General features: G+C 36.4%; 1 protein-coding gene across 4 annotated transcripts in view; it reads left to right on the top strand.

Moving 5' to 3' along the window:
• The window catches only part of Sytbeta (Synaptotagmin beta), an 80585-nt gene that overhangs the window by 54229 nt on the left and 5991 nt on the right, over positions 1–20365 (top strand). For 3 of the 4 annotated variants that reach the window (XM_078191972.1, XM_078191971.1, XM_078191970.1), the window contains 7 exons: positions 13455–13518; positions 15025–15226; positions 17104–17340; positions 18155–18250; positions 18637–18913; positions 19469–19702; positions 19818–19979. In XM_078191972.1, the coding sequence (XP_078048098.1) occupies positions 13455–13518; positions 15025–15226; positions 17104–17340; positions 18155–18250; positions 18637–18913; positions 19469–19702; positions 19818–19979 (1272 nt within the window). The remainder of the gene's footprint in view (positions 1–13454; positions 13519–15024; positions 15227–17103; positions 17341–18154; positions 18251–18636; positions 18914–19468; positions 19703–19817; positions 19980–20365) is intronic. The other variant, XM_078191973.1, reaches the window with a different exon arrangement.

Raw genomic sequence — 20365 nt, 5'->3', positions numbered from 1 at the left:
ATTTGAAGGAGTCTTCAATAATTCAAACGCATTACGGTAATGGAGTCGATTACCATGGAATGACCAATTATGCTGCGCCTCTGGTTTCTTTTTGGGTATAATCTAATACATATGATATTTAATTTATTATTCTTTTATGATGTTTATTTTTAGATAATTAAATGTAATATGCGAGAACACAAACCACAACAATTGATCATCCTATAGTAAGCGATTCCTAATGCGTAATCATCGCATGAAATCATCTATGAAAAATTTTTCGATGAGATACGTTGTTGATCAAACGAGTGCAGTCGTTATGGCAAACTACAAACTTTTCATGGACGAAACAAGACGCAGCATTCACTCAGTTGCACTATTAATAATGTTCTAGCTATATCAAAGAAATACATTGTTGGTCAAAGGAGTGCTGTCGTTAAGGCCAGTTGCAAACTTTGCTTGGACGATACAAAATGCAAATGAAAGCACTGAATATTTCTACATTTACAAGCCAAAGCAAAAGATTATACTGTCTTCTTGTCCTCCGTAGTATATAAACATTGTCGGTTTCCAATGAATTTGAATTTGTCTGGGTTCAGAGACACAGGGCTCTACTGTACTATGTATAAAGTGCCATGAGAGTGAACATATTAATTAACAATGACGACAAATGCAATGATGCGATTTGTAATGCATCACGAAAATATTAAGATAATAATGTTTATGCTTTTTTGGGCAGGATAAGAAAACCCTGTCTTCACGAAGTGTTGAGTCAATCATAAGGGCCGAGGATTTCTCAGCAGTCTCTATTCCTAAAACAATTCTAATGCTTCAACATGCCAAGTAATTATTCTTAAAACCCACAATCTATGTATGTATACATGATATATCACGGAATAATCGACGAGACACTTTCTAAGGGCAACGAGTGTAGCGAACTCAAAGGCAGGAAGCCTCTTCTGCAACCATGCACAAAGAGCCAGCGCAGTTTAAACTGTAACAGGGCGGTATCGTCGAGAGCAACGACTCCTCCGGGGTCGGGATTCGAGGTCGCCGCGAATTTAGGGTGGCTTTTCTCGAGGCGGGCCAACGTAACGTAATTTTGCATTATTACGCAGGAAAATGTATTGCCACTCTCAATTAGGCGAGCTGAAAGCATCATTGCTATTGTAGGCCTAGGGCAGGCGCGACGCAGTTTCGCACCGACGACCGTGGACACGGCCGTTGATCCTGAAATTTAATTGTCTCCACCTCTGGCCTGGATTCTCTGTAACGATATTACTATCCCTTATCACCCCCCCCCCCTCCCCTCCCCCCACTCCTCCTTCGCCGTTATCGTGCAACATTTATGCGACCCACTATGTATTAATTAGTAAGAAACGGTTTACCGTGGATGCATAATCAAAACGGCGTACGATGTTCGAATGGATCCTTCGGCGTGCTCGGCCAGGTTACGTTACTCCCTTGCGGCCTGCTTCTGGAATTAGGGTCGTTCATGAAGTTTTAGTAGACTTTAGGTTACGACCGGTAATCCGGCAAATCCGTGTTGTGACGTAACTGGACCAAACAACCTCCAACGGGTTTACCGTCAACGTTGCGCCGATAGTTCCTGGCCAATATCTCTGAGATTAGGCGATCCTTCAATTATGAACCTTATTTCGGTCATTGGTACCGTGCTGCTTCGTGCATCGACTGCTGACCAAGTTTTTATCAAATTCAGTAGACTTCGTATTATCCTGTTAGCTACGGCTTCATTATTAGAACGTGGATCTTTCAAAAATATGACTAATCAAAATTGAATGAAAATAAATTGGTTTTTTTTTCAATAATTTTGATAAGTTGAAAATAATGATGTTATTAAATCCTTCTTGTGTTTACACGATTTTATATATCCGCTGCTCATTGTTGCTGTAAATGCGTAAAATCTACAGCCATACATACTAACTATTGTGAAAAATTCCTTGATGACTTACTCTGAATTTCAACTATGTCCTCCTAATCGTTCTACTGTATATTTATTGTACATCCATATCAGGCGTACCCTACATTTGATTTACTTTCCATAAATGTATAAAACCCGCAGGGAATATTGCTTTGAAATAATATACGTATTTATATAAACTAGCTATGTCAGATTCATGCCACTAATGTTATTATGTCGAATTATATATTAATGTCGAAATTATCTGTTTATTGTCAGTGGTCAGGTGTTATTATTGTTGTGTATAGATAATACAAGCACCGCAGTACATTAGCATTAATAACAATTACTGTTCTCAAGATTGAAAAAATTATGCTTTGTATGTACTTAAAATCTACAATTTTCATTTTACTTTACTGCAAGGAATCTTCCGATTCCAACGTGTCTCCTTCGTGCCAGTTTTGCTGAAAGCCAATTTGTGAGAATAGTAATTGGCATGAGAATCTAAAGTTCGGTGAAAAGTCCCGAGAAACGTCGAATAGTGTTTCATCGAAAATGGTAATCGCATTAGGAATAGTTCCGTTGAGTAGTTCTAAAGTTTGATAGCAATCGAGCAAAAAATTCAGCAAGGACACCGATGACGATCATTGTGGCTGCTTAGAGAGTAGCTGCTGGAGCAGGGGCTTTCAGGTTACCTAAATGGCTGTACGTTTCGTTAGATAATGATGGAAATTGCATTTCTAAGGCGCTCTAGTACACAATGCGAATGCACTTGTCTACATGTGTACAATGTTCCACGGTGATTCGTCTTCGTGAAGGAGACAATTTAAAGCCTTACACACTTATTGGCAAGATCTACTTTCGTTCTCGTTCACTGTAATTATTTAACGATCACTGTTTGTTAAATTTATTATACTTGTACGTTCGTTGTGATTATAGTAACGGATGCTATTGAAACTTAGACATACATTCTGCTCAATAAGTCTGTTAACAGTTCCTGAAACATAATGATTCCTATTAATGCAGATTCGAAGTGTCGATTAAGAGTCTGTTTAATGAGGTGAGCTTTATCAGTATAAGTATAAATTCAGTATATGTAACATCGTGAAAACAAAGATATTTCATTTAATCCTCTCGTTATTTTCCTAGTGCTTCAATAAATTCTATAGTTAAAACATATAAGTTAAAAACATTGACTATACTGTAAATCTCTTCGGTCATGTTATCGACGTAATTTCTGAGACATGGGAATGTGTGAATAAATTCTTTTCGAGTCACTTGCACCAAGATTTCTAGTGAAAATTATCAGTCAAAACGAGCAATTTCAAACGTTACACACATAAAACTGATAAGAATTCTTCGCGAATTCCCGTTAATTGTCGAGTGAAGAACGAAGTTATCCCTTCAAGCGAAAATAAAATATGCGACCGGCGAGACGTGAATCGCATAAAGCAGCCGTTCCCTTAAAGCCGCGCATAATTCGTTACCTTAAAAACGAAATTCTAAAGATAGGACTTCCACTCACGAGTTAGCACACATTCATTCCCACATAAATACGTTACGATGAACTAAATTCTGTTCGACTCACAGAGAAAAGAATTTTGAAGATAAAACCGCCCATTCTGTAATTGGTATATTGGAAAAATTGAAACAAATTCTCAAGACGAATTTTGCAAATGATTCTGGTCAATGTTGCTAAAATATGAACATAACCGAACATTAAAGATTTTCAAAAAATTTACTGTTTCAAGACGCAGTAACATAATCAAAAAGTCTGCAATTTCCGTTCGCTGAATCATTTGCATATCCTATTAAAGAGATACGCTGTATATAATACAACATATTTTCAACAAAACTGAAAAGTTTTAAGTAAACTGAAACTAAAAAGTTAAATTTGAGTAGAGTACTTCTTAAATCCTTTTGCATACTACGAATACTAATAATACATAGCATGCTTAAGAAAATATTCTAGTGTAAAATACGTTTTTTTGTTGAAGATGTTTAGCAGTCACATTTACTAGGATTATTTGTACATGTTTCAAGAATATACATTTTTTGGATTCAAAATAATTGGCTAGACTATAATTGCGACCATTTTGTTTATCTAAAATGAAAACAGGTGTAAGATTCATGATTAATATGAGTTTCATTATAACAGGTACTAGAACAACAGAAAAAGTTGACAATTACGAAATGACGACATTTTTAAATTAGATTATCGGTATTTTTCTTTTGGCAAATATACTTCCAAAAACACACATAAGGTTTTATATATTGATATTCATTCATACGGGAGGGCTAAAAAATCAATTTTTTCAAAGATTTCAACTACAATAGAATACGATGTAACATACTTCGTTACACGAATCAATAAACCTGATCAAAGAGTAGTATCATCCACTTAGAGCCAACGTGGTAATTAACGAAGAAAGTTTTGACGGTGAATGCGCGCAGTCGAGTATCTTGAAAGTAAAGGAAAAAGAAGGTGCTGCAGGAAGCCGTTTAAACAAACGTCAAAATTTCTCGCCGGAGGCGACTGCAGTTTTTAGCCGTTCTCATGGACCAAGCATGAAACAATTGCAGTCGTTTCGACTCCTTATCGCATTTCCTTGAGAAGGATCTCTTACGTCGCGGAGTGGAAAACTCGTGAATACACTTTGAAACGGACCTCTTAGTCGGCGTTACTTTTTCACATAAAGGAAAAAGGAGTTATCGCGTTTTGCACTCGACGTTATTAGAAAACGCTTTGAAGGACCCCATCGAAGACGGAAAACTCGACTCGCAGTTGCTTTTAACGCGGTTGAGAAACGAATCATTACTTAACACGACATCGTCGTCGCCGGGAAAAATCTTGCTTTCAACTAATTGTAAGTAACAAACTAAGGAGTTACGATGATCGTGTGAAGCGAAAAATTAAATGGGACGCTGCGAGATTTCATATTTATAAAACAGAACTCCTAAAAAACTAAAAAAGCTTCGTGTTCTGTTTTTTGATTTATTGCTATTCTACGTCTACTTATCGGACACAATTCTTATGTAAATGGAAGTTGTAGGTACGTAGAGGGAATTTTCTATAAATATGTTGGAAAGTTGAAGCATGTTATCGGAATATCTTATCCTATTTCGAAATATACTACCTTGATTTTCATGGTTCAGCAAGATTCAATGCGAGTTCGAGCTCGAAAGTGACTCCGTATCGAAGCGCGGGATTTAAAGAATGTACCATTTCAATATTAGTTTCGAGATGGAAACGTGGTTTCCGATGGTCTATTTTCGCGACCGCTCCTACCGGGCGCGACAAAAGACGGGGACGTAACGTTGAGAGACCAGACAAAGCTATAAAAAAAAAGTAGACAAACACATGTCTTCTTTGGCCCTTTTCTGTGCATCATAAATGTACTGCGGAATTTACGTATTCCTGACGAAATTGGGTAGTTCCAATATAAAATACTATAAAGATTAAGTACATTTTAGATATAATAGTTGCATAATTTTTAAAATAATGGAATCGGTTACTGTGATCTGGCCTATTGCTGTACCTTTGATTTGTTCTTTGTATTTATCGAAGAAGACACGTATTAAACTTTCTTATTAAAAAATAGACAATAAAGGAATAAAAAGATTAGTTCAAACAAGTCTGTAAAAATACAGCAATAATCTTAATCTTAATTGCAATTATACTGGTTTCATCCAGTATAAAATTGACAAAACAATTAATACAGAGAACTATGCTTTGCCGATGTTAAATCATTTATGCTTTCTTGACGGCGTTGAATTAATTGACCTTAATGGATCTTGTCAGTACAGTTGAACGTTTTTTAAACCTTGTGTGTGCAAGCGTCCAGACACGGTGGAGCCTCCATTATGTGAATTAATCGGAAGATATTGATTGCTCGACGTTTACGGGTCGGCTCAACGATGCTAAAAACGTTCGTAAGTTCATTGAAAATTTTAATATGCGAGAAATTTCACTGAACGATTCGTTTTCATATTAAATAAAGCAACGTTACCAATGTATCAAATTCTTCAAGAAGTTGAAAAAAATTAATGACAATTATAAAAAAACTCAACTATCAAAAAACGAGCCGTTTTAAGATTGAATTTGTATAAAGATATTCCATAATCTACTCACGAGACTGTAAATGCTATTGTTTTGAAATTAATTTTTGTATAATTTTACTCGATGTACCTCAGTTTTGTATACCATGATTTTTTGAACATTTTTTTATTTCGGTGACACTAGTAAACATGAAAACTAAATAATTCTAGCTGTATGCGCTCGATAATATATCTCCAACCACTCGATTCATAAAACACGAGCCACTCGACAGTCTAGTAACAAAATGTCGGCTACTCGAAACCGTATATTTTTGTCGTAGCCTGGTAGAGTCTGCGTGTTTCCCGATTTGTTTTCAGTTGGCGGGCTTTAATGAAACATCAAATATGCATTCTCACGTTTTCCATCGTTTCGATGCGTATTTGGGACGACATAGCAACTGTCTCGAAAGTTTATAATTAAATTAATTGACATAATATAAACGTCCGTTTTGTTCACCTTTTATTTGCTAAACTTGCACTTTCTTTGATTATAATTAAGTTGTGCTAGCCAGTGATTGTGAAATCACTGCACAACTTCATATACGCATTCTACGATCCATTGTTGTTTAGCTAGCTTATTTATAAGTTATGAAGCTCTAACCAAAGCAGGCATGGCCAAACTTTCATTGAGTCTAGTCATTCATAAGTTTCGCTTATTAATAAGTTCTAAAACTATTGTATACGTCACGAAACGATGTTAACATCTTTATACAGCATCGAATTCTGATTTCTTCCCTCTCTATTGATTAAATGGTTCGAAACCATTATGCAACTTCAACATCTTGTTTCCTTAACCCTCACTGAATAACTTTGCACGAAACTTGTTCACTGTCTTCAAATTCTTGCAAATCCGCAAAAAAATTGGAGTAGCGATTGTTGAAACAGTATTATACATATATTCTTGCAATTCGCAACTCCTACTCGCAAAACTCAACAATGGACGCCTTGAGATGATCATCTTTGATGCTTGCAACTTATCTTCCGCTTGGAACAGTACCATTTGGAGCCGGTTTTAGCGGACGCTGCCTCGCGGAATTTGCATGATAAAGCGAACTAATTTCTTTGTGTTAGTGCTGAATTAAAACATCGCGGAGGGAAGACAAAGAAGTCCGTGTTTCCGGATTATTCTAGAAACACTAAGTGTCGTGGAATGTGATTTCTACTTGAATATTTAACATATTGTATGTTACGTAAATTACAATTAATACACGCTGCGTAACGTGCGTGTAACCAGTTAACTGCTGCGACCTCTTTGAAAAGTGTATACTATTTGTTCGCATTACATACAATTTTTCGAGAATAATTATTTATATTTTTTATTTGTTCGTTTTATTTCATCTTTGCCTCAAAATATTTAATACATCTAAACATTTATGAATATAGTTTAATTTTTGCTCAAATTGTAATTTAAACAACACGTAACTACTTTGTACACATGACCAATATATTCGTACATACATCAAATATTGTCGTTTCTACGTGACGATTATCGTTCAAGAGAAACCGAAAACAAAGGCATCTGGCCCAGGGGATTAATGGTCTTTCTCCCTCTTACCCTTTAACTTGCTCCAGCTGTTTCTCGTTTTTCACGAAAATATTTCGAGCAAATAAAAACCGAGCACATTCCCGGCAAATTTCTTCCGTTAGGTTCGCAGTCATCCCTGTAAGAATTCGCGAACACTCTGTAAGCGCTTACCGCGAGTGCGCCGGAAACAAAAATGGTTGTAATTGAATAACGACCGTGTTTGCCGCGGCGAGTTTGCACAAACAGTATTCATTACACTGACGCGTGGAAAGGACGTGGAGAAGTCTGAAATATGAAACAACATGGCCAGCCTCGTCCAAGGAGAAGGAAAGTCGTAAGAATTGTTATTTCACTGAATCCTTCCCAAATGACACACTTTCTCGCACGCCTGAAATACGTTCTGCATTCTGTCGTCGGGAAAGTCGAGTACGAACCATCTGGTCCTCCTTGCTGTTTAAATTTTACAAAAAATATTCAAAATTTCAGCGTCTGTCAATGACGTCTTTACCATACGAAATTTAAATTATATTTTTTAACTTTCCTACAAAAAGTGTGCACATTTAACATCCGATTAGGATTATGGCACATGGAATAGTAAATACGCGAATTTTCAGCTGATGGAGAGAGGTTTTTTATATATGCATATTTTCTAAATTTTAATGAGAGACGTATAATAGGGTAGTGGAGCAGATTATTGTGAAGCGACCAATTGCTGTGCCGTTAGTGTGATTCGGGTACAATTATCTTTATATTTGGATCTTTTTGTTAAAAAATAAAATAAAATAGATATGAATTTAAAGTCTTATTATGAAAAGAATTAAAGCACAGAACGATTTTTCTTAAAAATTGATATACAAAAATAAATATGAGATAATCTAGCGATGAAAATTGAACAAAATAAAGGAATAAGGAAATGTTATTGTATTGTGTTCGGTAAGTGCAAAGTTGCTTATTCCTGAAAACAATTGAAAGACACAGTAATTGTTCAAAATTGTTCCAGTTGCCGGCTTCACCACCCTATTTCGTTGGAAACATACGAGAATTTCGTTCGTAATAAACCAGCAGCATCGATTTTACGAAGCGCGGTTCACAGTTTACTTAACCGCATATATTTTTCATACGAATGCAATCTACATAAAAATTGCACCCTGGCCGTAAAACAAAGTCCGTCCTTGCGAAAACACCAATAATTTCGCACCTTTATGAAATATTTTCATGTCTACATTCAAAGCTAACATTGATGGATTATTCTTAAAAGTATTTAAAGCTTTAAACATGAATGACGAATGAGTTATTTCTTTAGATTATGCTTTTTCACTTATGTAAAGACGAGAATGGGCACCTTTGTTGTGAAAGTATGTAACAAAAGTAGCTCTGGAAATCTCATTCTCCTTTACGATTACATTTACGGAATATCATAACCATATCTCGGAAAAAGCAATAGCAAATATAGCAAACATTGCCCAAGAATATTGGTTTTCATTCGAAGTAAAACAATTCCCTTTTCGTACATAAAGTCTAAAATTCATTTCTACCAGTGTCTAATTTTCACAATATTGGACGAATGCAGGGAACTGTAGGAAATAGGAGAGAAAAATTCAGTTAAATATTGCGGTATATCCATATTACAAGGAAATTAAAATCTTTAAGAGATTATGGTAGGTGCTAGTGAATTTCGAAAAAGAAACTAAGATTGAAATAAATAAGAATTTTGCAAGATAGGGAATACCGCTAATAATGCAAAGTAAATTTTTATTATAAAATGGTATGCAAGTAAATTAGAAAAGCAACAAAAGGAAAATGCAAATACTTTTTTGAAAAAAAATTCCTTCCGAACAATTTTGTATAGTCATTTCATAGTAAATATAAGCACTGCTATCTATTGTTTATTTATGAAGAAATCGACTGTATTGAATTATCAAACAAAAGATTCTATAGTTTCTAAAAAAGAAGAATTAGCTTACACTTATTTGGCTTCTGAACTATTCATATAGTTTACAAAATATTCACTATTTTTAATTTTGACTGTAGCTCCATAAAATTCAAGTCTTCTGTCCAAACTACAAAAGAGATATTTTGCTGAGAGATTGCTTGGAAACTTGTCCAATCCATTTCATGCTTTAAAATGTTTCCAGTGTTTGAGGCAACTCAGACAATCCCGTTTTGCAAGGTACCCGAGCAGAAATCGATCTAGGAACGTTGAATCGCGATTGCTACCGTTTACAAGAGCTATTTCCCCGTTAAAATTACAGCGGCTGAGCGCGTTTCGATCTCTCGACATTGGAAATGACGTCGTCGACACGTTTGTACGATTTACACGCGACAGGAAACGGGCGAGCGTTTATCGGCGTGCGATGCCGGAGCTGAATCGAAGTCGTGGGATCGGAGAGGGGAAAAAAGAGAGGAATTTGCCGAAGATTTGATATTTCGGCACGATGGGCGGAACCATGGGCTCTGTCCGCGCTGCTCAGAGTATCGACCCGTGAAAGACAGCTTCCAGCGACCTCGCCCCTATCTGCTTGGCTATCTCCGCGTCGACACGCCGAAACTTCGGCTGCGAGGCTGTTTCTCGCCGATTGTTCTCTACCTGTTGCCTTAGCAGCACGTTCCTTGCACCTTACCCATCAATGTTTGCCTAACGTTACTCTAGATATCAATCGACTATCGAAAAAGTTCCAGTGACGTGGCTGATTCGTCTTATACACATTTTGTCGACTCTTTTCTATCTGTTGCTCTAACAGCTCGTTTCAAGCACCTTACTGGACAATGCCTGTTTTTTTTAATTGTGTATATTATTTAGTTATACTATTTAGTTATTTTGTGTATAACTCTTTAAAAATAAATATCCTTTAATACCTTTTAAAAATCCAAAATAGCTTTTTCGATCTATGGTATTTCCATTTTATATAAACTAGTTTATAGATTCTCAATTGAATTTGATCGCTAATGCTACAGTTACACTTCTAACAGCTATTTTAAAAAATATAAACAAATTTGATAATGTTAAAATTCTTTTGAAACGTGATATAACAATATTCAGTGACATCCCAGATTCGCCACTCTCGTTAAGTCTTCGGAATATTATGATCTAATTCTCTGAAGAAAATATTCGTAGTCATTTGGGAGTTATAAAGATAATTTCAATGTATCGATACACCTCTTGTAGGACATTTTCTATTTTAGAACCACTTCGATGATCATTGTCGAATAAATGCGATAATATCGGCTTTAGCTCGGAGATCCAATCGATAATTTGCAACGTGAAATAGAAAGCGAGAAGCATTTCGAATCTCAAATTGAGTCTAAGTTCCCATTGATTCAAACGCCGCCTGCATACCTAGCGTTGAGAGGTTTGTCACACTTCGTTCTCGTCAAACGGTTACTAGAATCTTTTGCGTGGGACGTTCAAAGGACTAGCGGCTTCTGTGACCGTAGACCTAGACTTGTTTTGATCGATTTTTCCCAGAACTGAGATCGGCGTGATCAGCCGTTTCAGTTTTTCAACACGTTTGTGACCGAATCCTTCACAGAACGCACAAACACGCTCTTTTCCTCGCTAGCCTCGCTCGGTCAGGAAAATCAAATAACACGCGGATTTAACAGCAAACGAACGAGAAAGAGTTCGTAGAAATGTAAAAAAGCCGCTTTTCAGAGCTCCGAGTGAGCAAATCTCGAAGCGTCCAATATATGAACGCTTTCTAATTAACTCGTGCTTTTAATTAGTCAGAGAACGTTTTCGTTGCAGATGCTGGACTTGTAACACGAAATTCCTGGTCAAAATTATTGCGTCGATTTATTTGAGAGATTTGCGAGTTAAAATTTACGGATAGCGAAGTGAGAAGATTAGAAGCTCGTATATATGCGCGTACACAATTGCATTTAAACAATTACGCATCTGCGAGACCGTTTACGTTTAAGAGCGTATTACGCTGTCAGTAAATAATATTCGATAATGGCGATGACACGTGGCTCGCGTTCTGTATACGCAAAATGCGCATCGTTGCACAAAAATATGAACCGGTGAAGATTTTCAGCTTAAAATTATTAATGGCGCCGTTTTGGTGGTAAACGAACTTTAAATTGACCAAAACCACTTTTGTATTGATAACAAAAAATAGCCTTTAGTTTAATTAGAACTTGGTCTTGACTATGACAGTCATTGACCAAGATAGAGTTTGTTTGTTAAGAGGAAATTAATTTGACTAGCAACAAATCAGGTTGTTTAAGATCTATTTAAGATCTATATCTATTGCAAGAAATAAGAAACTTAGTAATTCCTTTCTGTTTTGATCGTTCTAGGAGGCTGAAAATACTTTATTAAAACCCTTCCAATTCTTTTACTTTTCTAACTGATTAAAATTGCAGCTGTTCATATTTGTCATAAATGTATAAAATCCGCGAACGAATGATAAAAGACACATGAAATAATTTATCTTTAAATTGTTACAACTTTGTGTAACAAAATCGTACAGCATTCTACATGTGCTCATTTTGAAGGATGAAATCGCTACTTTCACGCCCACGTTTATCTGTAGTAACTAAAGCTCTTTTGCAGTAAAATTGAACAAATCCCACACAGTTGGAAAATTCATTTTCCCATATTCATTGGACTATATTCAACTATTCGAGTGTTTTATTTCAAAACGCAGCGTCCTCTTTACAATAATCTGTTATTAGTTGATTTGTTATTTTTTATCGGGCTTTGAATGAAAAACAATTTTCAGATATTAAAAATTCATTAAAATGAACTGGTTTTTCGGTGGATGTCAAATTTTTAATCTTTTATTTCGTAGAATCGCTGTTTGATCTGTAGCAACCAACCGATGAGTGATACGTATCTGCGGACAATTTTTAATTACGAATGGCGGGATAAACAAGTTTCTATAGGATATCAAAGCTGTTAAGGAACGAAATGATACCGCAGAAATGGTCGGTTATAGAAAAATTCGGACGAATCGTCGGCGAGTTCCGCGACTCGATGAAACGATATTACGCCACACCGGGAATAGACGTTTCTTCATATTTTTCTTTCATTTTTTATTTTTTGTTCACTGACCCACATTGTCCGCGGTTCTTTGTTTTGAAAAAATGGCACGTACCAGGAAAGTTAACTTTTGAAATCGAAATCCCGTTCGCGAATATAATCTTCCGCACAGGTAACTGCGTGTCACGTACACCCCTCTTAAACAAGAGAATTTCCTGTGCGAATTGTAACAATTTCCTAAGACGTTATAAAAATAATGAGAACATATTGGAACCAGAGTTGGGCATTATTCGAATTATTTTTAATAAAATTTATCTAAAATAATTGTTCCAACGAATTCTTTGTAGTTGGATATTTTATCCCTATAACAATCATTAATTATATGTAACAAACTATTCTATCTACTTATTTCAAGAATTCTTTATTCTTTATTCGAATAGAGATTATAAAATTGTTCAAATAATAATGTGAATAATTATAGACGGTTTTCTTTTACGTATTTCTTAAGCATGTATGTGTTGTAAATAAGAAACCTGAAATGTGTAATGACTTTCTTTGAAACTAAAGAACCATTACTGAGTTTTGCATCAATAATTAATCGGCTCATAGGTAACAAACTTTCCTATTGACCATAGGTTTAGTTTTGTAATAATCTAAATATTTGATTCAAGTTCTCGACTAGGCAATAATGTATCTAAATAATACAGTGAATAATTAAAAAAATTTTTTTATTTCTGGAACATGTTATAATGCTAGAAATAGGAGACAGTTCAGATTTGCAAAGAACAATTTCAATGTGAACATATTTGTTTTTCTTTTATATACTTATGTAGCTTTCTAAGGATTATTATATTTTGCTACGTAGAATGGTGAATTAAGGTTGCATTAAAATTATTCTAATAATGTTCAATTTCGTTAAAGATCCTAAAAAAGGATTTTTGTTTCAGGAATTCAATGTCGCTAAAGAGAAACGCGCTGTCCAACCATCTTCTTCGGCGATGGTCGAGCCTGGTAAGATCATTCCCCCCAGAATTCTAAATAAACCTCAGTAAACCTCAACTCTTTTATAAAACGAGGAATAAACGAACTCTTCGTGAAACAATCTTTATAAACTGTATAAATGAACATTATCCGTTTACTTTCTCGCTAGAAAGCAACACTAATATATCGAATCTTCAATTTCCATCCCAAGTGATTTTAATACAATTGAATCAGAGTACCTTCAGAAACTTTTGTTTTCTCAGAATCGAATACTAGATAAAGTCTGTTCTGCAGAAGATTAAAACGAATGTTGAAGAAATACAGAACAAACTTGTACAGATCCAAAATCGAATGAAATTTACGGAAATTTGCTCGATCATTGTCGAGCAGGTCAGTGGTAGGTACTTACTTTATAACCGAGAACTCCGTTTAATTGTTCAAGAGTTCGATTAGCCCTCAAATGAATTATCGAACGGGCAGTGCGCACTGGTATAAATGCAATTCGCCCTTTGGACGATTATCATTTCCGACGAATTTACATGGGCGAATAAACCAGTTCCCAAGAGACAAAAATTCGTCGGATACTGTTATGTCCTCTTAACTAATCTTCGCCCGTTGTCGCACATCAAAATGGCGGATAGCGAAACGTGCACAGGATGCGAAAACGGGGACCTCCCCTTGCTTGGCTCTATACGATCGAAATTCTGATCCCGGATAACTTGGTCAGTAGGGAACAATACAATCGCGAGAACGCGAAGGCAGAGTCATTGTCAACGTTAAAATTTGTATTGTTATTCAAATAATTTTTAAAACTAGAATCGTGCCTAGCACTTTTTCAAGACGACTTTTTGATTCGTTTTAAAAGCACAGAAAGCGTCAACGTAAAACCCAACATTTCAAGTTTATTTGCTCTCTTGAAATATACTATGATGTCTCGTAAAAAGAGCCTTGAGCACGTACCACCTACTGGTGCGCATAAGTACCGTGGCAGCGAGTGAACATGGACCAATGAATGCGAAACAATTACACATACCGTACTCTCTGCATTAAATATTTAATTGGAAAATTAACATAAAGGAGCCCCTCCTGTAGCTTTTCACATAGTACCTTTGATCTAATTCTCTATGAATTAACAATTTGTTTAATTACATAACTGTTTAATAAGCATACAAGAAGTAAGTCGAATGAATTATTTCTATCTGAAGCTTCGATTAAAAATAAGGGAAAATGAAAAAGTTATTTGAGTAATGAAAAATTAGTATATAACACTATTCCATTTTCGAAACTTTGATGTATGTTATAATTCTCTAAAAATCAACACAATTAGCGGTAAAGACCAAGTACAAAATATTGAAGAAACTTTGCTCGCATGGGGTTAAAGTATTCATCTATTCAACCGGTTCTCTTTTCCTCTGCCTAAGTAGCTTACGAGATAAGAATTGTTACCGCGGAGACAGTGGGGATAACAGGGAGTAAAGCATCGGGCTAATTCCCCTTTGCTGACATGCGATTACCTTGAATTCCGGGTTGATGCAGGGAGTCTGCCGCATCAGAGCCGAAGCTACCCGAGTGGAAGTGGAGGAAGCACTGGTCGATTGTACACCAAGACTTCGTCGGTTAGCTTCCAGAGTTCTTTGGAAGGACAACCAGGACAACGAAGTTCATCGCACGGTCGCCATCATCATCAACGCGAACCCCCGCACACCGCCTCCTCTTATCCGCCCAGCAGAAACTCAAGGTCAGATCCTTGTACACTAAAGGAATCATTTGAACTTCAGTATCGAGTGATTACAAATGAAACCGATCTTTACTATGCACGAAGTGAGTAATACGTGAAATTCACACAATTTTGGCATTCAACGTGTTAAGGCCTGAATAGAACGCTGGAAATGAGATCATTTTTGCGATTACTTTTTGTCTACAGAAATTTGAAATAATTCTTTATTGATACTTATGGAAAGTAGTGATTTTCTTGGCTACTTGAGTAGACCTTCTTTAAATCTCTTCACTTCAGTAGACCTTTTTTGAATGACACCACAAATGAATTCCTTTTGAAACATTAAAGCTAATCAATATCAAACTTGGCAATATCAAAATTGGCAAATACGGATTATGAAGACAATTATCATTAGATTGTAAATCTGTATGCAGGATGATAATAGTGAAGCTTTATTGATCGAATAAACCAAACGCACAGCAGAAATCGATATTAATACTTCCGTTCACTCGTTACATAAAGAATGTACAAGCAGTCTACTTGTAACAAACGGTCGGATCAACTTATCGACTCGCAGTTCACTCGAAGCTGCGATTCGATGCAGATCGAATTCTCTACTAGGTTTTCCAAAATTGAATGTATTAAAATTGCTTCGATTGATTCAATTGCAGGACAAATTATCGGATCGGCCGTCCAATAACGCTACCCGAGCGATAAAACGCGGCGAGGTATTAACGCGATATCGTGGACGGTAGGCCGGTATCGCTGGACAGATGGTCGATGTTTAAATATCGATGTGTCGGGAAGGGAAGGCAGATGTCGATCATTTGCCAGCCCGAGTTCAACGTTAACTCGCGTGTAAACGCCACGCCATGCAAAGTAATTAAATGGATCGAAACGACCGCTGCCGTCGGACAATAATTTACGTTGACTGCACCAGAAGCAGGTTCCGCGAAAATGGATTCGTTAGCTTGATGCTCCGTTCGGACCGGGGAGACCTTTGCCTCTACGTGGAAACTCGTTACTTCGGGATTCCGTTCACACGATTTCACCATGAATTTGATTCCTGCGAATATCCATAATCGTTTCCCATGCTGCCCATGCAAACTGGACTCCAGATGCAATAAAGTTGCAGAAAATCGCAGGGCAGAGATCACTGTTTCAGTCGAATTCTATTTTGTTACTCTAAAGTTCCTTAGCGCTTGTTTTATGGACGTCGGACAAAAATCAGTGGAACAAATCTAAAGTCAGTAGTGAAATTATTAGAAGAATTTAATAATTCGATTGTATTAATATAACTCGATCAAATTTATCAAGACAGGGATCGATGTCTACTCATTTCCGTGTATCATGCAATCAAGGCAGAATATTTTTATTTTGCATGTAGGACCGCAATTTAGTAATTACAGTAGAACTTGAAAAGTGATTTAAATACAAAATTATTTATTCTGTATATCATCCAGCACCTTAATTGTGTAATTACTTACTTAGAATAATCGAATTTTCTCTTTGCGTATTTCTCTTGCGTATTATCCCCAATAGTGTAAGATCGGCATAGAGATTTTGTAACTAACAGTATAGAGCAATGCGACAATAAACTACATCAGAATGTTAAGGAAACTAACAATTAACTGAGTTAAATGACGGAAAATTGTTTATCTTTGTACTCCTGTAACTACAAGTAAAAAATTATAAACAATTTGTGTTTTTGGGTCTTGTAAAAAGGAACCTAATATTTTAGATATGGGTCGAATAGGTCGTATGAATTTTTATTAGGCAATTGCAATAGTTGAAATATCAGCAACTCTTCTTTGATTCTGGGAAGCAGTTTAGCGATAATTTAAATCGATACTGTCAAAAGTTGAAATGCACCACGCAGAGAAATCCTATGCACACAGATCACCATCACCTGGCCGTGCAGCATCGCTAGACGCACGTTGCGGAAGTCCAGACAGTTGTTCCGGAAGCCTCCTGAGCAGCAATGCGTCACGCTCCCAGAGCTCTCTGTCCTCTCTGGCAACAGGTGTGAGCTCATCCTGCGGAGGCTCTTCGATAAGCGTTGCTCACGGAGCTTCCAGATCAGCTGGTAGAAGCCTCTCGCCCCTTCTTATTCCGCCATTGCGTACATCTGGAAGGTGAGAGACCTCCGGAACCGGATTACGCGCGAAATCACTTCGACGCTTGTCTGCTTTTCGTCTGGCTACCATTGCACACCGTTTCTTTCCACCTTTTTTGACCTGTGCATGTGTTAACTGTGATAACTAGACCATAGATCTTTATGCAAATACATAATCTAATTTAGGGAAATTGTAGTCGAGAACATGTGCGTTCGATTCATTAAAGAAGTGAAAAATTTTACTGAACCTTTTGCAGAGTTTTAGGGGACGCATGATACATAGTTATAAATCTATCCAAAAATGTCCAGTTTTTATACATTGTAGTTAATGTAATAATTAATAAAGTATGCTATATTTGAGATTGAATCAGAAAACGCCATTTTTAAAAAAAGGGGATTTTATTTTTGTTGTATTATGTATCTATCCACGAAAAACGATCTTTGCAAGCTTGGTTCTAGAGGTATAAAATACTAACGAATTAAGGTTATCTTGTTTCGGAATAAACAAAATCTATCCCCATTTGAAAAGATACGTTCATAATATATTAACTCCAATGTATAACAATTGAACATTTTTGAGCGGTTTTATAGTTATGAGAAGCAGTTTAGAATAAATGTACAAAGTCTATCAATTAGTTGCCGTTGAAATTGGTAGAGTTCTAAATGATTTCAGGTATCTTATGTTAAGGTCGACCAGCTTGACACCGTCGTTGTTTAATAAAGACTTGGTTTATCTATGAATGCTAATTCTCAATTTGTTTGCGCAGTGTTCGAGTCTTATTACTAGAGTATGGGTAATTAAGGCATTGTCTTTTTCATTTTTGGTGCAATAGTGAGAGCGGACAGCAGCCCCCAGCTTCACCATTGGGTTCCATTCAGCCTGATCTCTATCTACCGAGAAACTGTCCCATTTTCCTAAAAACTATCGGGTATGCGACAATTTTAAGCTTAAAATTCCCATAAATTATCACAAATTTATTTATTCGAATGAATACACTAACTTATCAACGAAATTTTAAGGTAGCAAATTAGTAGTACTATTGCATTATTTTTTCTTTACACAACTTTTGTTCGTTCTTCCGAAAATATTAAGGCCTAATTACTGCTATTACAGCAGTTTATAGTTCTTTAAACTCAAGATTAGTAGAAAATTATAAGAGAAACTGTAATTGTAATTATTAGGACTAACAGTTTCGATTTATAGTGTCAAAGTGTGTATGTTAAATTTCTTAAATACAGAACCTTAACATAGATAAATACATGCGCTCTGATAGCACAGACAAGGATAGACTGATGAAGATGAACGGAATTTTAGGAACGGCAAGAGTCTAGGTCGATTACACTTGCGGTTTAAGTACGACTTCAATCGATCGGACCTACACGTTCATTTGATCGAAGCAGACAACCTAGCTGGCACTGCTCAAGGAGGATTCAACGAACCTTACGTGAAGCTGACCCTTACCCCTGTGGTGGACTCAAGGAAACGAGAGACACAGATATACCGTGATAACAATCCGAACCCGTTCTTCGATCAGCAATTCAAGTTTCCTGTCAGCCATGATGAAATCCACGATAAGACCCTCATTCTGCAGGCAATTACCACAAATATGTATCTTTATTCGGCGATCGATCTGTCACAATCTATCATGCTACAGACGTAGTATTCCATCCAACTTTTTGCATAGGGCGAGCCACATAATTGAACACGTCCTGCTACCTTTTTTCGTAAACGAAAATATCAACATTCATGACGAGATTTGACAGAAATTGGCACTGCTTCTTCATAGCTTAAAAGCTATGACAAAAATTGCCACGTCTTTTTTTAAATTGTATTTACGTACATTTCCTCGAAAATAAATTGTAAGGCAAGAGATTGAAAACATACTGAATGATATAACGCAACATGCACCTAAAAAACAACGTACTGGGTGATTAGCCCAATTTGATCTACATAAAATTATTAGTGTGAAGTACTAAGTACTCTTTAGAGAAAGTTCATGATATAATTTTGTTACATTCAAACTATTCAGTGAACATTAGAGCCTGTCTAAAAACCCTTAGGTCCTTTAAAGGAAAAAATATTGGCTGCACCACCAATTTAAAGACAGTGTAAAATAATATTGAAATAACTGCTTTTTCTGCACCAGGTGTTAGATTACGACCGATTCTCCAGAAACGACGTAGTAGGCTCCGTCAAAGTCCCATTGCATCTTCTTCGATTAGATTCCCATTCGTCGACAGAAGAGGTTTGGGGCCAGATAGAACGCGAACGAAAGCCACCAGAGCAAATACAGGAAGTTCTGCTCTCGCTGTCTTATCTACCAAGTGCAGAACGTTTGAAGGTTATCATCGTACAAGCGAGAAATCTGTTCCCACCACAGGTAACATCTTCATCCCTTAAACGAATAGTTCTCCAAACGTGTCGCATCCTGTGTTCATCCAATTCGTGTCAAAATTCCATTCCTCCGAGCTTCCTTTTCGATTCTTTTTGCACAGGAAAAGGAAACGTTGAAATCATTCGTGAAGGTGAATCTTCTCTGCGCTGAGAAACGGATGAAGAAGAAAACTACCGTGAAGAAAGCGACAACCAGTCCTGTGTGGAACGAGGCGATGTCCTTCGATATTCCTCCGAGCTCCCTTGCGTCGTCCGCCATTGAAGTAAGCATCAATTTTGTCATAATTTATTCCTGAAAACAGCTTTCTAATCCTGTAAAGTCGGTTTAATGATGTACATCTCAGATAACTAGATTTTTCAGTGATTGTATTTGTTCTTTTTTTCATTTATGTCAACATATCGTTTATCTATAATTTAGTCTTTCATTGTGTTTCGAAATTTTGAAATTCGAAAAGATTTTCATACTTGGGTGCTTAAATTATTTGTCACATTGTTTTGCAATTTTGCTGATAACGTCTGACAATGCACAATTGTTTCAGCTAATTGTTAGTCTCTTATCCTACCATTTCTTTAACAATTACGTCGACTCTGGAAGCTGTTTATTAATAGTATCATACATGATTGCATTGAGTCTGACAAAATATACGAT

This window comes from Augochlora pura, chromosome 10, assembly GCF_028453695.1.
Source record: "Augochlora pura isolate Apur16 chromosome 10, APUR_v2.2.1, whole genome shotgun sequence".
Lineage (NCBI taxonomy): Eukaryota > Metazoa > Arthropoda > Insecta > Hymenoptera > Halictidae > Augochlora > Augochlora pura.
The sequence above is the reverse complement of the archived record's forward strand: the minus strand, read 5'-3'. Positions and strand labels throughout refer to the sequence as shown.